Raw genomic sequence first — 21,503 nt, 5'->3', positions numbered from 1 at the left:
TTTGCACCTACGGTTCCCGATATGCAAGTCAAGGGGGATATAGAAGTTCATAACAAACCACTTTAACAACCTGGAAGGCAGGGATGCGAGGACACAACTCCCATCAAGCCTCAAATATTTGTTGGTGCTGTAAAACTTGATATGCACCATGCACCTTGTATGGATCCCATTGCGGAAGGTTTTACAAAGTCCACCTGAAAAGAACTACGATCCCTCTATGGAAGCAGAATAGTGAAGTTATCATAACGCCTATAGTACAGTTGATGGAAGAAGGTGAGCGGAACAAGAATAACATGGTTGTGGCTATTTTTTGGGGGAAGAAACCCTAGTTTCCCCATATGGAAGCCTATGCGAAAGCAAATGGGATTCGGCTATAAAGTGTGGTAGCATCTAATAATGGCTTCTTCTTCTTTAGATTCAAAACCCTCATGGAAATGGAAGAACTTATAGAAGGTGGCCCCTGCTTGTTTCAAGGACAAATCATCCGACAATGTTCGGAACCAAGCATCATGCTAATGAAGAAGCACCATTGTACTATTCCCATAAGGATAAAGCTCTATCAATGGAAATTTGGATGGTAGAAGGACTCGACTTGGTAACTAGTAGGACTGGGAAGCCCTTGTATCAGGATAGTATCACAAAAGCCTACTCCAAAATAGACTATGCAAGGGTATGTGTGCTTACTGACATTCAGTAATCAAGGACCAAACACGTAGTGATCATGCTACCGTCTCTTAATAGTGGTACGGCCATCCTATGCAAAGTGGAAATGGAGTATGAATGGCTACCATACCAATGTGAACGGTACAAGACGATAGGCCACACGAATGACCCTATATTACTACAATTGATTTTGTGACGTCTGTATAATTTTTCACGTAATTGGGAGACTAATTGGTAATTATTAGAAATTTAAATTTAATTAGTAAATAAATTATAGATTGAATTTGGGATATAATAAAACTTGAATGAGTTAAATTGAAATTCGTTATAATATTTGAAGGCAAATTATATTAATTAAGAAAATTAATAAAGACGTGATTGGTATTTTGAAAAAAATTTAATTAAATATATAAAATAATATTACAATTGAGGGGAGAGAGAGAGTGTAGAATGAGGCGGTGGGGCCTCTCTTGTTCATATTAATATGCACACATACAGCACACACATACACATAATACAAACTCACACACACACACCTTAAACACACACAGACGCACACACACATTGTCGAAGATAGAGGTACGGATTTTATTATTTTAATTTATATTAATTTATATAATTATATTATTTAATGATAGGATCTCATTTTGTGCTTATTTTATATAATATTTTAGCCTATTTTGTGACCAAATGCTCCTAATTAAATATTATTTTACAGCATTAGGACAAAAGAAATGGAACATGAAGAAAAGCACCAAACTAGAAATTTAAACAAGACTCAAACTCAATTTTTGGCAAGAGTTTGGAGCTGCTTGGGCTACCTCTGATGAAGGAAGAATTTAACTAGGATTAGGATTTTATCTGTATAAGTCTTTTAGTTCAATTAGGAATCTACTTCTAATCCTAGTAGAACTAGGTATCTAGCTATTATAAATAGGTGATGTAATTCACTTTAAGAGGCAACTTTTGAACTCTTTTATTTCTCTACGTTTTTATATTATTTTGCTTTTCATTCGTTCGTCCATGAGCATGTCTAGCTAAATTTCTCATTCCGGTTGAAGACTTGGTGAACGCTTAAATCCAACGGGTTGTGAGATCTAATTTATGCTTTCTACTTTTATTCATATTGGTATTTGTGTTGTTCTCTGTGCTTTTATTACAAATAATCTGATTTATTGTCAAGAATATTTGGCCAATTGAACTTTCAAATCCGTAATTGTTTGTTTAGTTCTATAACTAGTGGTAACACAACATAATTGATTATGTAGAAGTTTTCGATTATGTTGTGGGGAATGCACAATCTAACTTAAATAAATCCTCGTAGGAATTTATTGGTTAGAATTGGGCCTTTCTAGTTCTTAATGCTGTCGGTAAATTAAATCTTGAGGACGTTCCCAAGGTTGTTTACTAATTAGGAATTTAGTCAACGGACGTTCCTTGACTATCCACAAAGTAAGGAAAGGTGAGGTCGTTAGGTCGTACCAATTGCCATAACCAATTTATCTATCATGAATAATTGTTATCTTTGCATCTATGATCAACGGTGGAATTAAGTGTGATCCTATTTTTAACTGGAATACTCTTCTCTTATATTTATCTTTTTTAATTTTATTAGCTTTTTAGTTTTATTCTTCTTCCAATCAAAACTCCCCCTAATTATTTTCGTTTTTGAAGGAATTAATTTAAAACCAATCTCTGTGGATTCGACCCTATTCACACATCTACAAAAGTGTTCGTAGGAATTATTTTTGGTGGATTCGACACCCATCATTTAATTAGTTCTTTTATTAAATATAGTTTATATTGAGCGGTGCACTATTTAATCGGAGGATTTTATACTTTTGGCTATTTAAATTGATGTTGAATTAAATATCACATTTGCTATAAAAATGATATAATTGGGTAATTAAATTATTTGATTTGTCAGATTTAATTATTACTGTAGCTAATTTACACAATTCCATCGGAATGATTAACCAAATATGTAATTCTATGTATTACTGCTTAATTAAATTGTATAGCAACGATAAATTAACAGAAAATTCATAGAAATATTTCGAAAAGTTATATTCAAGAAATATTATGTTATTAAAGAGGGAAAATGAGGTTTTCAGTGGTAATATAATTTGCGAATGTTATTAAAAAATGATAGTTATAAATATATATGGGGTTTGATTAAATGAATTCTTATGAATTAGTTGATAAATTAAATATATGTTTGAGAAGCTTAGAAAATGTAGTTATTTGAAAGAAATGGAATAGGGGTTTGGATTTTAATATAAGTGGAATACTAAGAGATTGGTAGGAAATGAACGAACATTATATAATATTTTATTTAGAGTTATAATATTCTAAACATATTAATTATACCTATAATATTCTATTATAGGACGTGACGACAAAATAGAGGGTTGAGCAGTCCCTCGTGCAATCAAAGCATTTTGGGAATTTAAGGTAAGTATAGCTAATTGGATTTATATATATATCTATATGTGTAGTATTGTATATATTATATATATTGGTTTCTTGGATGCAATCGTGGACTTGGCTTTATATTATTATACGTGGCTTTCGTATATTGATTGCTTATATAATTAGTTGTGGATTATTTGTTAGATTACCCTAATATCGATGGAATTGTTATTATGTGTCATATGTGTTTGTAATGGCTGGACGTGAGGGTGGCATGATTACGTGATCATATAATCGATTGTTGTATGAAACCAAATTGGGAGTACTTATTATAAAGAAGAGAATGATGATCGTGAATTGAGATAAAAGATGATGCTTACCTAGTTGGGAACACAGTCAATGGTTTATGATAATGTGATTGATGATGATGTGATATGAAAAATATGTGAATTAAGTTAGGTACCATAGCGCGTAGGGTACCGGGGTATTCCGGGCAGCGGGAAATATCCTGTGCTGTTAACTACACACTAGAGTGGTGTGGGGGTACCATATTTGTTGTGCTGTCCTGTGCTGATATTGCTACACAGCTGAAGTAAAAGAGTGTGGGGATATCACACAATGGGTATCTTGTGCTGTATATGATATGATGATGGCCGGCGAAACCATTGACTGACGTACTACAATTGGAGTAAGTAGGGCCCTTAACTAATAAACGATAATGTCGAATATTGTGTCATTGATTGATTTATAGTTGTGAGTATGTATTACTGCTTATATATGATGTTGTTATATGACTAATGGCTGTTAGTAAATGTGACTGCATGTACGTGAATTGTTGCCTGTGTATATGTATAAACTAATTGGCTATACTTATTGAGTAGGCAGCTCATTCCTTGCCACATACTTTTCAGGAGATATGTCACACTAATTAGCCACATTGGACATTGAGCGATGCCGTTGCCTTTATTAGGTGGGTCAGCCGTGACATATGAAGCCAGAGTTTTTGATTGTTGGGTTGTCAAATATTCTGGTCTTTTATCGGGATTTATGTTTTAAGCTGTGGTATGATATTACTTGAGGATTATGTACATGAAGACATCTAGTGAGGGTGAATATAAACTTTCGGAGGTATCTATTACCTTTTGTGGTATATATATATTATACTGATAAATTAGAATTTATTTTACGAGTTGAAAGAGAATTACTTATAGAATGAGTTCTGATTAAAGAAAGGATGAAATAGTAATAATTAGATATAGCGGGTAGGGGGTGCTACAGATTCACAAGTCACAAGCATCGATTAAGGTTTATGTGCCAGTAGCGCGCAATAGACAACAACAAAAACAAGGAAAAACACAGACTATATGTAAACCCTAATTCATTTCCTACAATTATAATCCCATAGAAAACAGAGCATGCGCCTCTCACATGCAGGAATTTCCTCCAACACGCCCCAACTTAATGACCACTCTTGATTTTTCAAGGTTCATCATTTGAGCCGATGCAAGCACATAATATGTTGTATTCAATTATATAACATTAGTGTTTTTAGAATTACTTACGGAAGGTTATAAGCAATTTATAAAATATCTCATATATTATTGAATATATATGTATATAAATTATTTATTTACGTAATAAATAATTTATTGTCTCGTTAAACATATAGATAATATTTTCCTGCCAAAATAAATAAAAATGATTCGAACAATCAAATGGACTAATGTATTTAATTGGTGCATCTATTATTATTTATTCAATACTCAGTAATTTTTTTTTTGAATTAATAAAATAATTAAATATCACTTTTTTCTTATCATACATATAATATTATTTCTTAATACTAGATACAAAAATTACTCAAATTTGATAACAATCAAAACTAAATATTAAATTAATATAAGAAACACAAGGAAAAAAAAAACTTTCATTTTTTAGATGTTGGGAATAGCTAATACGGTAAAAGAAACGACTAATCCCCTGTATAAAAAAATAAGAATTTTCTATAAAAATAAATATTTTCAAATAACAATCAAAATGTAGAATTTGACTTTGAATTGTTATATATCAATTACACTCTTAAATTAACTGTTGGAACTTAACGGCGTCAATTGCAAACAATATGAACAAAAGGCATTGCAAACACCGTAGACTTAAAACTCCCAACATAAATTTGCCTTGTACTATTTGTTTCTCGGACCAAAGCCCAAGCGCTAAACTCCTTTGTAACAAACGAGTTAGAATATAAAAACGGAGAGAAGAAAGGAAAAAAGGAGGGGAAATACAATTTACAGAGATTCGTCTTCAGCTATTCTTTCTCTCATCAACCGATCCGGCGTCTGCTCTGCTGCGCTCCCTGCTCTATCTATTAACTCCTCTCTGTAAATCCTCTGAACTATCTTCATCCCTGATTCTAATCACTCGACTCAAACTCCTTCTCCGATCCTACGCCGACTCTGCTTCCGCAATTCCAACTCGTAAGTCTTCAGATTCAAAACCCTAGAGCCAACCCAATTTTTTTTCGACGAGTCTTGACCTTGTTCGGTTCTTTCTTAACCATTGTTGATTATTCGTTAACCCAATTCGGGGAATTGTTACTTTTTCTTTTTTCTTTTTTCCTTTTTCGAAATTAAATGGCGTACTACATTTCCTTCACAATTTTGTGGTTTTGTTTTTGTTTGGGTTCGTTAATTTTGTGTTGTTTACATTGTTTTTTTGTTTCTTTTGCAGCTGGGTTTTAAGGAAGGAGGATTGGGAGGCTCTAGTACGAGGAAGAACAGCATGAGCATAGATAGCCCGGGAGAAGAGGATTAGGGTTTGGTTACGGGTGTTTTCACTAGGGAAAAGATTCATTTTGGGGCCTTCCATGGGCGATGGCGGTGTTGCATGCGTGCCTTCACAGCATATTATGGAGAAGTTCTCAATTTGCGGGGGCAAGACCAATGGCAACACAAAGCACAGTTCCTCTTCAAACTCTTCCACCAGGTTGGCAAAAGTAAGTCCAAATATGAAGCCAAAAAAGGATAAGGGAAGTGAATTGGGCTCGAAGGATTTTGGCATTTTAAATAAAGAAGTTGCTGGGACGAATTGCAACGGTGATGCTTCTAATGACAACAATAAAGAGGAAGTGGAGGAGGGTGAATTGGGGACTCTGCCTTTCGAGAATGGGGAGTTTGTCCCTGAAAAACCGGTAAGAAGATATGAAATTAAGAGTGAGATTGAAAAGGGTGAATTTGTCCCTGGGAAGTGGCGAAAGAGCTGTGTTGAAGTGGAGAAAAATGATTGGAAGTCATCAAAAGATGAGTTGGAGAAAGGGGAATTTGTTCCGGACAGGTGGTGCAGAAGTGATGCTGCAAACAGGACTCATGAATATGGCTACTCGAAGTCACGAAGGTATGACACTCCTAAGGAAAAACGACGGAAAAGTGAGCGGGAATGGACTTCACCTTCTGCTAAGGAAAGGGGATGGAAAGGTGACCGTGACACTGAACCGGCCCCACTTTCTGGTAGAGGAAAAGGTTGGAAAGCTGATCGCGAGTGGTCGCCGCCTTCTGGTAAAGAGAAAGGATGGAGGGGTGATCGTGAGCGTGAGTGGACACCACCTTCAACAGGTAAGTATTCGAGTGAGAAAGAACTTGGCAGAAGTGTTGGGAGCAGTCAGCATTCGAGGAAGTCCTCTTCCAGATATGAAACTGAGAAGACTCAGAAGACCAGTTCCAAATTAGTGGGGAATGAAGGCTCTTTGAAGAATGAGGTGACAAATAGTAAGAGCCATGCAAGAGAACATTCTTTCAGTAATCGGTTAAAGCGGCCTGGTAACGATTCCAATAGCAGTGACAGGAAGTTTCGAGTTGACTATGATGAATACTCTACTTCAAAAAACCGGAAAATTTCTAATGATGGCAGTCGTTCTGGGTTCTCATCAGATCACTATTCTGGTAGGACTACAGACAGGCAGTATAAAACTGCTTCTTCTTCATCAAGGAGCACTCCTTCTGAAAGGTACTCTTCTAAATATCTGGAGTCATCTAGAGCAGTTCATGACAGGCATAACAGCAGTCCACATCAACCTGAGCGGTCCCCCCGCAACTGGGCTTTCTACCATGATTACCGGGATCGCAGCCCGTCCCGCCGTGGCACACCTTCGCATGACCAGGGACAAAAGTATGATCGCAGTAGGTCTCCCTATGATCATAATCATCATCACGATAACAGGTATCAGAGTCCTAGTTATGTGGAAAGGTCTCCCCGTGATCATGACCAAAACTCTGATATTAGGGATCGGACTCCAACTTCCCTGGAGAGGTCACCACATGATCGAGGTACGTACTGTGATCATCGGGAAACAAATCGAAAAGCTGGAGTGGGAGAGAAACCACCAAGTCATTATGCAAGCAAAGGGCAAGAAGGAAAGATTAATCTGATGACAGAATCTGGTGGAAGGGAAGCGCAGTTTTTAGCTAAAGAATCACCAGATACTGGAAATCTGAATAATAAAAATGTTTCCACTGAAAAAACTGCTAACAATCTGTGTCATCATGGAGAGCTTTCACTGAGCCCTGCACTTAAAAGTATAGCATCTTCTCAGGAAAATGGGGTTCCGGAAGAGCCAGCATCCATGGAAGAAGACATGGACATATGTGACACTCCACCACATGCCCCTCTGGTGGAAAATGCAGTTGCAGGAAAGTGGTATTACCTGGATCACTTTGGTATCGAGCGTGGGCCTTCCAAATTGTCTGATCTAAAGACACTTCTCAAGGAGGGATATCTTGTTTCAGATCACTTGATCAGACACCTGGACAGTGACAGGTGGGTAACTGTTGAAAAAGCGGTTTCTCCATTGGTTACTGCAAACTTCCATTCAATTGTTCCCGACACAGTTACTCAACTTGTCTGTCCTCCCGAGGCTCCTGGCAATCTACTGGGAGATAATGGGAATGGAGTATCTGGTAATGAGGAAATATTGGGCCCTTCTGCACATGCAATATTCTGCCCCAAGGAGAATTCAGCTGTTTCTGAACCTGAAGAAGAATTACGTATTGATGACAGAGTTGGAGCACTCTTAGAGGATGTCAAATTAATTCCCGGCAAGGAAGTTGAGATGCTTGCTGGTATGCACATCTTGTTATATTGTTTATCTTCAGAAATTGGTTTCTTCTCTCATTCTGGAAATAAGACTCGTGGTAATTACCAAACCAAAAAAGAAAAAGAAAAAGAAATAAACCCATAATATGCCAGGTGGTGATATATGAGATGAAGGCCTTTATTTTATTTTTGCCACCTGGCAACATTTAGTCAATGGCATGAATTAAATAAAACATTTTCTAGAGCAGATAGAAAATCTAAATTTTGAATTGAAGGTTTATTAATATTTTTCTACATTAAAATTATAAAAAGTTCAAGTCCTGTCTTCCTGAAAGTTAAAAGTTTCAATTTTCTTTATTAGTTGTATTCATAGTAGATTAATCTGTCTTTTGTATATTTCTTGCAGAAGTGCTGCAAATTACATCTGAGCATGGGGAGTTACAAAGATGGGGTAAGATGGAAGGTACTTATTTTTAATTTGTTGTTATATCCTAGTCTTTAACAGTCTTCTTTATGTGGCCTGATATGGTTACTCATAGCTGTTCCGTTAACTAATACTTTTGGGGTGGCGCAAGGATTTATGTTATATGGTTGCTTATGAACTGCATTCATGAGATTATGCTCTATAACCTTCTATCTTTTTCAGAGCTTTGCATGTTCATCTCTACTCTGTTGCTTTCTGGTGCTTTCTTATTCATGCTACAATAAATTCAAAGTGGTTGTTGCTAACAGTAACGCGTTCATATGTAGTTTGACTTATTTTGACATTCTGTGTACTGTTGATAGTTTTAGATGTATCAGGATTTGTTTCCCAGAAAATGTTTTGTGCCATTGTTGCACTCATTTCCATTGACTTCCAATGGTTCTAAAAAACCTAGTTTCATGTGAACAATAATAAGTAGTAATTCTGGACTCTTGATAATGGTATCCCATAGATGGAACCTGGAAATTGGAAAAATCAAGTGCTATTGCGTAGCTTTATATCAATTTAAAATCCCGAGTTGGAGATGAGCAACTATAGATGATATTTTGGTATTAGCTCGAGACCTAAGAAAGAAACCAATAAATTGGAGAGAGCAAAAAAGAGGGAGACTTGGGAGATAGAAAAAATGAGAGGAGTAGCACTCATTTCAAATATGAAGAGGCTGTCAAGTGACAGATCATCCAGACCAACATTTGTCTATTCAGTTTTATAATAAATTCATATAATATAGATAATGAGGTCAGTTATTTTACTTCTGTCACTCTGATGATGAATTTTGTTTGGATTTTGGTGTTAATAGTGTCATGCTTGCATTGGGAGTATTTCTTAAGCTGTTTCAAAACCATGCACATTGCATCATTGTCTATGTGGATTTATTGAGATGACTACCATCTCTTACATCATTTGGTACTTCAGCTCTCTTGAAGAAGATGATTCCAATTTACGTGTTATTTTTGCTCCTCTTCAGTTGACTGTAGCTATTATATAGTCTTTGGCTAAAGTATTCAATTGTCTACACTCAAATGCTGCTTATTTAAGCAAGTTCTTGCGGGCATTCGCAGGTTATACTAGGCATCAACAGGACTCGGATGAGCATTCAGAGGAGAGAGGTGTTGAGAGTTGGCGAAGTGGTTCAGAACATAATGGTAAAGACATTGCAGAATCAAGGCCCATTGCCTCCTCTGAGAAGGATAATGCACTTACATGTAGCGACACTGGTGCAAGTTTTTCTGGCGAATGGGCATGCAAGGGATGTGATTGGAAGAGGAATGATGAAGCTACTCAAGACAGACCTTGGAGGAGGAAGCTTGTTCTCAATGATGGCTATCCCCTGTGTCAGATGCCCAAATCTGGGTATGAAGATCCTCGGTGGGAGCAAAAGGATGAACTGTACTACCCTTCTCAGAGCAAAAGGCTTGACCTGCCACTATGGGCTTTTACCTCTACTGATGAGTTGAATGATTCCAGCTGTATGAGCAGGTCAAGCCAAACTAGAGCTACTTTTGTCAGGGGGGTTAGAGGAATGATGCTTCCAGTGATTAGGATAAATGCATGTGTGGTGAAGGACCATGGTTCATTTGTGTCTGAACCCCGTGTAAAGGTTAGAGGAAAAGAAAGATTTTCTTCAAGGTCTTCCCGGCCATATTCTGCAACTGTTGATACAAAGAGGTCATCAGAAGATGTTCAGTCAAAGGGTGCTCATGAAGAGTGCTCACAGGATTCTAGAAAGAAGAGTTCATACTTCAGTATACCCAGGGATCGTATTTGCAAAGTAGAAGAGCTGAAGTTGCATTTGGGTGAGTGGTACTTCCTCGATGGTGCTGGGCATGAGCGAGGACCTCTATCATTTTCAGAACTGCAAGTAATGGCAGATCAAGGTGTCATTCAGAAACACAGCAGTGTTTTCAGAAAACAAGATAAAATTTGGGTTCCAGTTACTCTTCCCTGTGAGCCGTCTAGAATTTCTGACCATGAGAACAATGCAGCTTCCTGTAATAAAGCAAGTGCTGCTGAATCGAGCGAAATGCAGAGAATCTCCAGTAGTTTCCATGGCCTACATCCACAGTTTATTGGATATACTCGGGGAAAGCTTCACGAATTGGTAATGAAGTCATACAAGAGTCGGGAATTTGCTGCTGCTATAAATGAAGTCCTTGATCCTTGGATCAATGCCAGACAGCCAAAGAAAGAGATTGAGAAACACATTTACCATTCAGGTATGAGTCTTCTCGTTAATTTTACATTCAACTTTCTGTTCTCTGCCGATATACCTTCTATCACGTCCCTGCCTTGTGCCACCTTATGAAACATAATTTTAAAAAATAAATGAAAGCTCGGGAAAAGAAAAATGGCAAAGTTGTTGGCTTGTTCTCTTACTTCTTTATGTTTTAGATTTTGTAAGTTGTACTTGTGAAACGATATGTGGTGTTTGCCCCTGTAGTTGTAAATGGCGTGCAAAGGCCTGTGAGGCGCTAGGGTTCCGAGCAGCATGGCGGCTTTTTGGTTCTCCCTGTTTATTTTTGTTCTCTCTGTTCCTTTTTTGTTTTAAACCAGGAAAGGAAGAAAAAAGGAAATATTTATCTATATACTTCTATAGGAGCTGCTGAGATACCATTTTGAGAAAGAAATAATATGCTCTTGAGGAAAAAATAATATGTTTTATATATATTATTGAATAACCCAACCTTAATATATATTAGATGAGATTTTTGAGATAACTACAGAAAATAACCTATTTGTCCCTAAGAAATAAAGAAGATATACACAAATAATCCATAAGTCTTAACTTATACAATGATTAAAATAATTTCTAGTATTTATATTTAATTATGCATTGTTGATGTAAAAAGAATTATATTTATAAATATATATATTGTTTTTATAATTATGTGCTTTCCTTTAAAAAGGCGCGTGACGCTCTCTAGGGGACCTTTGCGCCACGCCGCCCCATGCGCCTTTAAGAACTATGTTTGCACCTCCTGGCAGGTTTTGTAGTTTTATACTTACATAATGTGTGGGTTCTGGAATGGAGGATTTTTTCTTTGCTACTTATAAAATATCTGAGGGATTGGAAGATATCCTTAAATTTATTTGTTGTGTTATACATGATACATATTATATTTGCCATTGCATTTTACTTGAGTTTCCACAAACAATTTTGCAGATCACTTCCGCCCTAGCAAAAGAGCTAGGATAAATGGGACTGAAGAGGAGTATGAGATGGAAGAGGATGTGCTGTCTTTTCAGAATGATGAGTGTGAGTTCGACGATTTGTGTGGTGATGTTACCTTCAGAAAAGGAGATGCAGTGGATTCTGAAGTTGAGAGGGGAAGCTGGGATCTGCTTGATGGCCATGTTCTGGCACGAGTATTTCACTTTCTTAGAGCTGATATTAAGTCACTTTCTTATGCGGCCTTGACTTGCAAGCACTGGCAATCAGTAGTCAAATTTTACAAAGATGTCTCTCGACAGGTTGACTTTGGTGCCATTGCACCTACTTGCTCCGACTCTGTGGTCTTGAAAATAATGGTAAGTTATGCTTCTACTACTCTTTTACATTTTTGGTCTTGAGTTTTCTTTCTTTCAATTATTTGCCTTTTGTATTGTTGGTTGGGAGCAAGAATTACATTTTCCTAGGCTTGTTATCACTTTGTACATTTATCTGACTTATATTGTAATCTGCAGAATGGTTACAAGAAAGAAAAGATTACTTCCTTATTATTACGTGGTTGTACTGGCATTACTTCTGGCATGCTTGAGGAACTTCTTCAGTCATTCCCTTTTTTGTCATCTATAGATGTCAGAGGTTGCCCGCAGCTTGAAGATTTGGTTTGCAAGTTCCCTAATATTAATTGGGTCAAGAATCGTGTTCCTCATGTAAAAATTCGAAGCCTGAATCACTTAAGTGATAGGAGTTCTTCAGCTTCTAACCAGATGGATGACTCCAGTGGACTGAAAGAATATTTAGAAAGCTCAGATAAAAGGGACTCTGCTAATCAGTTATTTCGTCGGAGCTTGTACAAACGGTCCAAGCTCTTTGATGCTCGAAAGTCTTCGTCCATTCTATCTAGAGATGCTCAATTGAGGCGTTTGGCTATTAAGAAGACTGGAAATGGGTACAAGAGAATGGAGGGATATATTGCTACATGTCTACGGGACATCATGAGTGAAAATACCTTTGACTTTTTTGAGTCTAAGGTATTGCTAACACTATTTGATTTGGTTATCTTTCTATTTATCTATGTTTATCTTTTGGCAATGTTCTCCTCCAACATGTTTTGATAGCTATACATCCGTATTTTCTTTGTTCATCAGGTTGCAGAGATTGACGAAAGAATGAGAAATGGATATTATGTTATTCGCGGCTTGGACTCTATCAAAGAGGATATCAGTCGCATGTGTCGGGATGCAATTAAGTAAGTCTTGTGTGTAACTTTCAGTTGTTAACTGTAGCTTTGAAAGGCGTGGGTTAGGTCTAAGAATATCCCACTGCAGTTGCAGCTGTTTATTTCAGTTATTGTTTCTGTCCTACATAAAGTATTTCCTTTATACAGCACTTCCTATTGAATTCTTGTAGTTTTTGAGCATCACTTTATTTCTCTTTCATACTTCTCAGTAATGACTTAGCTGGCCATTTTGTTTATTTCCAGGGCCTTTTGGTTTAAGTTTCTTTTTAGGAACTCAAATAACTGGACCATCATATTTTCTGGCTGAAAAAACTTAACAATTTTTACTAACTTCCTTTTGACAAGTTTTTGTCCTTGTCTGCCTTGATTGATTCATGATCAGGCATAGCCATAGTCACATATAGGGAAAAGTAGTTGCATAGTTGATGTAAATTAAACAGAAATGTCATGCTCCTATTTTCTGGATCAATGGAAAAAGTGGCTTATGTTGAAATTATATATGATGATCTCAGGATTAAAAATCGGGGTGATGCGCGAGACATGAATCGCATTGTTACATTATTTATTCGACTAGCTACAAGCTTGGATAAAGCTCCAAAGTTAGCTTATGCAAGAGACATGATGAAATCTTGGAAAGATGAATCACCTCCTGGATTTTCGTCTTCTTCCTCAAAGTATAAGAAGAGCCTTGTTAAAGTTTCTGAAAGGAAGCAGTCATACAGGGGCAATGGCCCTCCATTCACGAATGGACATTTTGATTCTGGAGATTATGCTTCTGATCGAGAAATTAGAAGGCGATTATCCAAATTGAACAAAAAGTTCTTGCATTCAGGAAGTGACACATCTGATGACTTTGACAAATCTTCTGATGGAAGCACGGCAGACAGCATCAGCACTGCTTCAGAAACAGAAAGCGACTTGGGATACACTTCAGAAGGTGCCATTGGGGAGTCTAGAGGGGAGACATACTTTGCACCTGATGACGGGTTTGATTCATTGGCTGATGAGCGAGAATGGGGTGCTCGCATGACGAAGGCAGGCCTTGTCCCTCCTGTCACAAGAAAGTATGAAGTTATTGATCACTACATCATTGTAGCAGATGAGGAGGAAGTTAGAAGAAAAATGCAGGTGTCTTTGCCAGAAGATTATGCTGAGAAACTCAATGCACAAAGAAATGGCACTGAGGAATCAGACATGGAAATTCCTGAGGTTAAGGATTATAAACCGAGAAAATTCCTGGGAGATGAGGTGATTGAACAAGAAGTTTATGGCATAGATCCATACACTCATAATCTTCTTCTTGATTCCATGCCAGAGGAATCAGATTGGTCGCTTGTTGACAAGCATATTTTCATTGAAGAAGTGCTCCTTCGCACTCTCAACAAGCAAGTCAGGAACTTTACTGGTTCTGGGAACACTCCGATGATTTATCCTTTGAAGCCTGTATTTGAAGAGATACTAGACAATGCTGAGAAAAATAGTGACAGAAGAACCATGCGTCTCTGTCAGTTTATACTGAAGGCCATTGATAGTCGTCCTGAGGACAATTATGTTGCTTATAGAAAGGTTAACTTTATTATTTTGCAGTTGTATTATTATTATTATTATTATCAATTTCTTATGTTGTTGAAACACCATGTGAATGAGTTCATTCTGTTAGTTCATGCTCTCTGACATGTTGTTCTAATCAGGGGCTTGGAGTTGTTTGCAACAAAGAAGGTGGTTTCAGTGAAGATGATTTTATTGTTGAGTTTCTGGGAGAGGTAATGCTCCAGTATTATTACCTTTTACACCCAATCCAGATGTAAAATGATCTTGACCTTCTCATTGAAACTGTTCTTAATGGTTCTAATTACAATGATTGGTATCCAAGAACTAGGGGTCAGAGTTAAGCTTAAGTGATTCTAGACGAAGTTAGCGAAAACGATGGTGTACCTAACTTATGATAATATCTTTTCTGGCAATTCTTCATGTCAACTTGCTGTTTCACTTTTTCTCACATATGCTTTTCTATACATTCTTAGACCTTATGGTTGTTTTTGTTAATTTAGAATTTGATTTTTCATTCTATTTATTCTGTTCTTTGTTGCTTTTCTTTGTTTGGTAGAGGGGTGGGGCGGGGAGGGATGTTAAGTATATTTCCAGTGTGGAGGAGGAATAAGAGCTAGTCATCAGCTGAGAAATTGTTAATGGTGCAGATCATCATCCTACATTTGGAAACTTCCATAGTCTTGTTGGATCTGCTGTTGTATACATTGCAAGGAATATGCCAAACTTCGCTGTTTGGTTTAGTTTGGTGTCTGATGTGTATGTTCCACTAGATATTAGCTTAACAAAGTCAATGTATTTTCTATCTGGACATTGTATAATGCATATTTCCCTGTTTATCCAAATTTCCTTGGGGGTCAAGGAGCGTTTGTGAAGTTTCAAGGTTAGGCAAGGTCTTCTGGAGCTGCTCTAACTAGAAGATTGCTCTAACTGAGAGATGCTGTTACATTTGTCTCTTCCTTGCTACTTAATTCTGTAATTCCAATCTGGCATATCAGTGTTTAGTTGTACTTCCAAGTGATATTCATATGTTCTTTGCCTTTTGGTATTTAACTGGGGGTTATAACCTTTTTCTTTCCTTGTTATATGTTTACCTGTATGTACGCATTGATCCTTGCTCCTGTAGATAAATGCTTTAAAATTTCCCGACCTTTCTTTTTTGTGGTCACAGGTTTATCCTACGTGGAAATGGTTTGAGAAACAAGATGGCATCCGTGCTTTACAAAAGAACAATAATGATCCAGCACCAGAGTTCTACAACATATATCTGGAGAGGCCCAAGGTACCTTACATTTGATTACATGAATCAATTCATTAAATTTTGTACATCACGATTGATGGTGTTGTTGTCTCTGGTGAAGTAGACAGCAGATGTGTGTAAAATAATAGGTATTCCAACTTGTTCTTGATATTACATCACTTGCTTGCTAATTGTTACGATTGAGAAGGGTTCTTAAGGATAGAAATTGAAAGTTTGGAATGAAGATGCTGGTTATTGGCTTCTGATGTGTGCTTCATATACAATAACTTGTGATAATAAAAGTGCACAATTTCTTGTCTAGAAGAAAGCAGGTTCTATTGTCTGATTATGGTTTCTTGCAAAAGTTTAAGAACAAATTGAAATTGAAGGGATGAAGGACTAAAGACCATATATTAAATGTAGAGCCTCCTATAACCCTTTTGGCATTATATCGAAAGGATGGATTCATTGCTCTGGATAAACTTGAAGTCCTAATATGCCTGCTGTTAGGTTCTTGCATTTGTATAACAGAAATAGCCCGCAATATAAATTCCCAAATCCCCTAGAGTGTTTTTTCAGTAAGTTAATAAACACCTACATAATCCTAAAATTGGAAAGAATAAGTGCGCAAGCCCTGAGATGTTTTAATCCTCTAAGTCATGCCTAATCAAAGCTTGAGCAGTGGAAGTGTCTTTGCTTCAGCTTTTATAAATCTAAAAATTTGCTGCCGTTTGTCTTTATCTTTCACCCCCATGGCGTCTGTGATGTCGGGCTAATTTAAATCTTTGGACACAGGGTGATGCTGATGGCTATGATCTGGTTGTTGTTGATGCAATGCACAAGGCAAACTATGCAAGTCGGATTTGTCACTCCTGTAGACCTAATTGTGAGGCAAAGTAAGTACAAGATGGTTTTATTTTATGTGCTACTCTTGATTTCCTTTTGAAAGTTTTATGGTGTTGGTTTGAGTGGTTAGGGGACCTTTCTGATAAATGACAACATTGATTATCAATAATGTTGCATTTGTACTTGCTGTAGTTGCTGACTTCTCTTAGCTATTTAATAAATCGCACCATCATGTTGCTCAACATGCTCTTAGTCTTCATGTGTGAGCCATTATTGCATATTATCTGTAGATTCCTTATGAATGCTCCTGCAAAATGTTATTGTCACATGAACTAGTAAAGTGAGTACTCTGTGCCAAGTACTATGTGGCGGATTTAGTTTACACATTCTGAGGTATCACTGTATCTCCTCTTGGGGAATAACACTGACAATATTGGTCCTAGGGATTTGTATGTGTATGAAATTAGTTTATAAATAATAAGAGTACGCTGGTTTATCCAGAGTTCATAAGCTTTTCACGCCGTTTCTCTTTTCCAGTTTTGATATTCTTTGTGTGTTGTTTTTATTTATAACTAAGGGGACATTTGTTTTTAAAACCTTAACTATCATTAAAAACTTGTCTTCCTACAAAATGCTGTGAGTTTTATGCTAAATTTTCTTTTGTAGCTAGAGTAGACAACACAAGGAAATGGGGAGAAGTTTTCTACCTTCAATTTTTAGCCTTAGAATTGCAGGAAAATGGAGTTGTAAAATTCAAGGATTATCCTTGTATGCCAAACCATGATCTCTTTGACTTTATATATGTCGGTTTAGTGCAATAGGAATGATTATAATGTATCTAGCAACATTATCCATTTCTTTCTCCTTTCTGATAACAGGGTCACTGCTGTTGATGGTCAGTACCAGATTGGGATCTATTCTGTAAGACCGATTTCTTACGGTGAAGAAATCACCTTTGACTACAATTCTGTTACTGAGGTCAGTGGCATGTGCCACTTTTAAGTTTGGGATTTTCTTTGTTTAGTTTGTAATTGTTGAGTGCCTGCAGAGAAAGGAGAGCAGAGCATGAATCTTCTGTTTGTTTATTTGAGGGTTCTTTTTCCGTTTTACTTATTGATTGCCTGCAGAGTAAGGAAGAGTACGAAGCTTCTGTTTGTTTATGCGGCAACCAGGTTTGCCGTGGGAGTTACCTAAATCTAACAGGTGAAGGGGCATTCCAGAAGGTAAAGGATTTGAATGAATATCATTATGTTGTTAGCATTACAGATTCAGGAGTTTGATGTTCTTTGCTGAACTCTATTTGCCTTATGCATTAAGTTTTTAAGTTCTGGGGAACGACATTTCTTGGTTTTGGCTGCATAAATTGATATTTGATTATTGTGGATGCTAGGTGCTGAAAGAGCACCATGGATTACTTGATCGGCATTGTTTGCTACTAGAGGCTTTTTTTTTTTTTTTTTTTTTTTTAGAGGCTTGCGAACTGAATTCAGTATCTGAAGAAGATTATATTGAATTGGGCAAAGCCGGACTTGGCAGTTGTTTGCTTGGGGGATTGCCTGATTGGCTGATTGCCTATACTGCTCGTTTGGTAATCATTCTTCTCTATAGTTTTTTGCTTTGGAATCAAAAGTTCAGGACGTTTCCTGATATTCGGATTTCTGTTGTTAGGTGAGGTTTATAAATTTTGAGAGGACGAAACTCCCTAATGAGATTCTTAGGCATAATATAGAGGAAAAAAAGAGATACTTTGCTGAAATACACATGGAGGTTGAGAAGAGTGATGCTGAAATTCAGGTTAATGTCCCTCTCTTTGCATCTCTGGCTTACTCGCTCGCTCTCTCTCCATGTTTATATGCATGGGTATGCACATGCAATTTGTTAAATGCGTTATTGCAACTTTCTTTTAACTGGTACAGGCGGAGGGTGTGTACAATCAAAGGCTTCAGAATTTGGCTCTTACAATTGACAAGGTAGCTGATTTTCTTCTCTTAGCATACTTCCTGCATTTACTCAATTCCCAAGAGACCCTTAAGAAATAATTAAGATTTATGATAAGCCATCAAAGTTGGAATAGATAAAAGACTCAGCTTATAAAATTTCTAAATTTCCAAGTACCCCCTGTAGGTGAGGTATGTTATGAGATGTGTTTTTGGTGACCCGAAGAAAGCCCCACCTCCACTGCAAAGGCTTAGCCCTGAAGAAGCAGTTTCTTATCTCTGGAAAGGAGAAGGGTCATTGGTGGAGGAACTTATCCATTGCATGGCTCCTCATATGGAGGATGCCACGTTGAGGGACCTCAAGGCCAAGATTCATGCCCATGATCCCTCTGGTTATGATGACACAGAGATGAAGCTACGGAAATCTTTATTGTGGTAATTTACGTGAACTGAGCTTAAGCATCTTAATCTTAGAATATATTCCTTTTACTATAAAATTTGTTCATATTATTCAGGTTGAGGGACGAGGTGCGGAACCTTCCTTGTACATATAAAAGTCGGCATGATGCTGCTGCTGATTTGATACACATGTATGCTTACACGAAATGCTTTTTCAGCATAAGAGTGAGTGCTTTTAATTGTGCTGAACTTGAAGTCAAGATGCTTTTTCAGTTGATGGCTCGTTTTCTTTCTTTTGATTCAAGTTACATCTTGCAGGAATACAAATCAGTAACTTCTCCACCTGTTTACATCACTCCACTTGACCTTGGTCCAAAGTATGCTGATAAGTTGGGTTCAGGTGTTCATGAATATTGCAAGACGTACAATGAGACATATTGTTTAGGACAGCTGATATTTTGGCATAACCAAAACGCTGAACCTGATGCTACCCTGGCTAAAGCAAGTAGGGGTTGCTTATCTTTGCCTGATGTTGGTTCCTTCTATGCCAAAGTCCAAAAACCATCACGTCAGCGTGTTTATGGTCCTAGGACGGTGAAGTTTATGCTTGCAAGGATGGTGAGCTCTGCTTGTACTCTCTTGTTTTGCTGTTCGTGTGTTTGGCATAAGGGGTACCCCCCGATAACTTGACTCTGAACTAGGGGCTGACAACAAATTGAGCTTTGAGCAGAAACCAAACCTAACTCAGGCCAGCCCATGGATTAGAAAGATTCAGCTTTATATTTTTGAAGTATTAAATCTTTCAAAAACAATTTTGGAAAAAGTAGTATTGAGATGACTTTCTAAAAATGAGAAAGATAATGTTGCTAGTGAAAAATAATTACTACAAATTCATTTTTTTTCTTTTAGTTTCTCAGACATTAAAAGTTTCAACTCATATACGTTAAAAGTAAAAACTAAATGTAATTCTTTTTGTATATTTTTACTTTAAATAGCATTGTCTTTTGTTTTATATGCAAGTATATAAATGTCAAACAAACATACATCTGCAATACTTTTTTGTTTGCTTCGCCAGGAGAAGCAGCCCCAGAGGCCGTGGCCGAAGGATCGGATCTGGTCATTCAAGAGCTCTATGAAAGTCGTTGGCAGTCCCATGTTAGATGCTGTTTTACACAAGGCTACAATCGACAAAGAAATGGTACACTGGTTGAAGCATAGACCTGCCATCTACCAGGCCATGTGGGACAGCTGAAATTTTTGCAGGCATATTAGGGAAGTCCCTTCAGGATTCTTATAATACTTAGACTGTCTCCAATGTTAGCTGGTCATGAGTCTGAGGTATCATAATTTGTTTAGCACATTAATTCTTGTGTACAGTTACATTGCCTTTTCATTCTTTTTAGGTTTTCTAATTTGTATTCATTCTTAGGTAATAGTGCAGTGTTTACTGTTCTACCTCTCTACTTTTGTTTCAAAGTTAATGGAAAATGCAAAAGAAAAAGAAAATTTGCTGTGGAAATGAAGCACCACGAATCCTTGATATCTACTGTAGTCTTATATTGGAGGAGAGTGCTCCTTTTGCTTGCGTCTCTGTTTGAAGACGTTCTTGTGACCATTTAGAGCAGGTCTGTCCTATCTTTTGATCTGTGGCCCTGTTTTCTTTGATGGATGTTTCCCTTAACTGCAGTAAATTGGAGGCGTATTTTAGATTCTCACTTCTTTTCTTCATTCTTGGAGTTGTGTTTACTAGGAAATGTTAATGGGGCAGGGGCAGGGGCAGGGGCAGGGAATGATGCTGGTTGTGGGGTAAGACAGGTCGGAGAAGAAAGAAAGAAAGACTGATTTTGGATTTAGTTTTGCAGCATGGTTTATTGCAGCACATATCATGTGCAGAAAGCAGGATCTCAATTGAAGACCGATTACAGTGAACCAAATCAACAATTCCCCCCATAACCAGACCACTGCTGTCCAGCTCCAATGTAGTCTCCGAAATGGTGTAAAATATCTACTTCAAAACCTTCTCATGGCCTTCAGAGAAATTTCAACTATATGTTCGCAGACATGTGGATTTATCTTATTCGAAAAATACCCATTACCATTTTATTTATACGTTATTCTTACCATACCCAATGAAATACCCATTGCAGTTTAACAAGAAAAATCGGATAGGCTCTGGGTCTTATCTGTTACTTCTTGTGTTGTGTTCTTTATTTTAATTGATTTTGAAAAACTTCTATTTCATGTATTATTTGAGTTTAACAATTCTAAATTTCGTCAAGCTAATTTTTATTTACTTTATCAGAATGTTAATTTAGAGTTATTGTGAGAGTGAAGATGAAAAACTTTGACAAATTGGTTTAACTATTAATGCATAGAAACTATAAATATTACATATTAAAAAGAAAAATTTAATAATTTTTATATATTAATTAAGATAACATAGTTGATTGATTTAATAAGAATTGACAAAATTCAATTAT

General features: G+C 36.9%; 1 protein-coding gene across 3 annotated transcripts in view; it reads left to right on the top strand.

Annotated features, from left to right (window-relative positions):
- The window catches only part of LOC105178519 (histone-lysine N-methyltransferase ATXR3-like), a 22,595-nt gene extending 2,119 nt beyond the window's left edge, over positions 1–20,476 (top strand). Inside the window, exons 1-20 of one of the 3 annotated variants that reach the window (XM_011102009.2) lie at positions 5,293–5,552; positions 5,806–8,189; positions 8,570–8,614; positions 9,709–10,863; positions 11,811–12,175; positions 12,332–12,844; positions 12,962–13,062; positions 13,566–14,619; positions 14,745–14,816; positions 15,773–15,883; positions 16,637–16,737; positions 17,566–17,665; positions 17,815–17,910; positions 18,078–18,275; positions 18,356–18,481; positions 18,604–18,657; positions 18,812–19,059; positions 19,140–19,248; positions 19,342–19,641; positions 20,099–20,476. In XM_011102009.2, coding sequence (XP_011100311.1) covers positions 5,942–8,189; positions 8,570–8,614; positions 9,709–10,863; positions 11,811–12,175; positions 12,332–12,844; positions 12,962–13,062; positions 13,566–14,619; positions 14,745–14,816; positions 15,773–15,883; positions 16,637–16,737; positions 17,566–17,665; positions 17,815–17,910; positions 18,078–18,275; positions 18,356–18,481; positions 18,604–18,657; positions 18,812–19,059; positions 19,140–19,248; positions 19,342–19,641; positions 20,099–20,275 — 7,173 coding nt within the window. In that variant the 5' untranslated portion in view covers positions 5,293–5,552; positions 5,806–5,941 and the 3' untranslated portion in view covers positions 20,276–20,476. Of the gene's footprint in view, positions 1–5,292; positions 5,553–5,805; positions 8,190–8,569; positions 8,627–9,708; positions 10,864–11,810; positions 12,176–12,331; positions 12,845–12,961; positions 13,063–13,565; positions 14,620–14,744; positions 14,817–15,772; positions 15,884–16,636; positions 16,738–17,565; positions 17,666–17,814; positions 17,911–18,077; positions 18,276–18,355; positions 18,482–18,603; positions 18,658–18,811; positions 19,060–19,139; positions 19,249–19,341; positions 19,642–20,098 lie in introns of those variants that run through there. The other 2 variants (XM_011102008.2, XM_020699389.1) reach the window with 2 other exon arrangements.

Source organism: Sesamum indicum, linkage group LG16, assembly GCF_000512975.1.
Source record: "Sesamum indicum cultivar Zhongzhi No. 13 linkage group LG16, S_indicum_v1.0, whole genome shotgun sequence".
NCBI classification, from domain to species: Eukaryota; Viridiplantae; Streptophyta; class Magnoliopsida; order Lamiales; family Pedaliaceae; genus Sesamum; species Sesamum indicum.
Note: the sequence above shows the minus strand (reverse complement) of the source record. Positions and strands in the feature narration are given on the sequence as shown.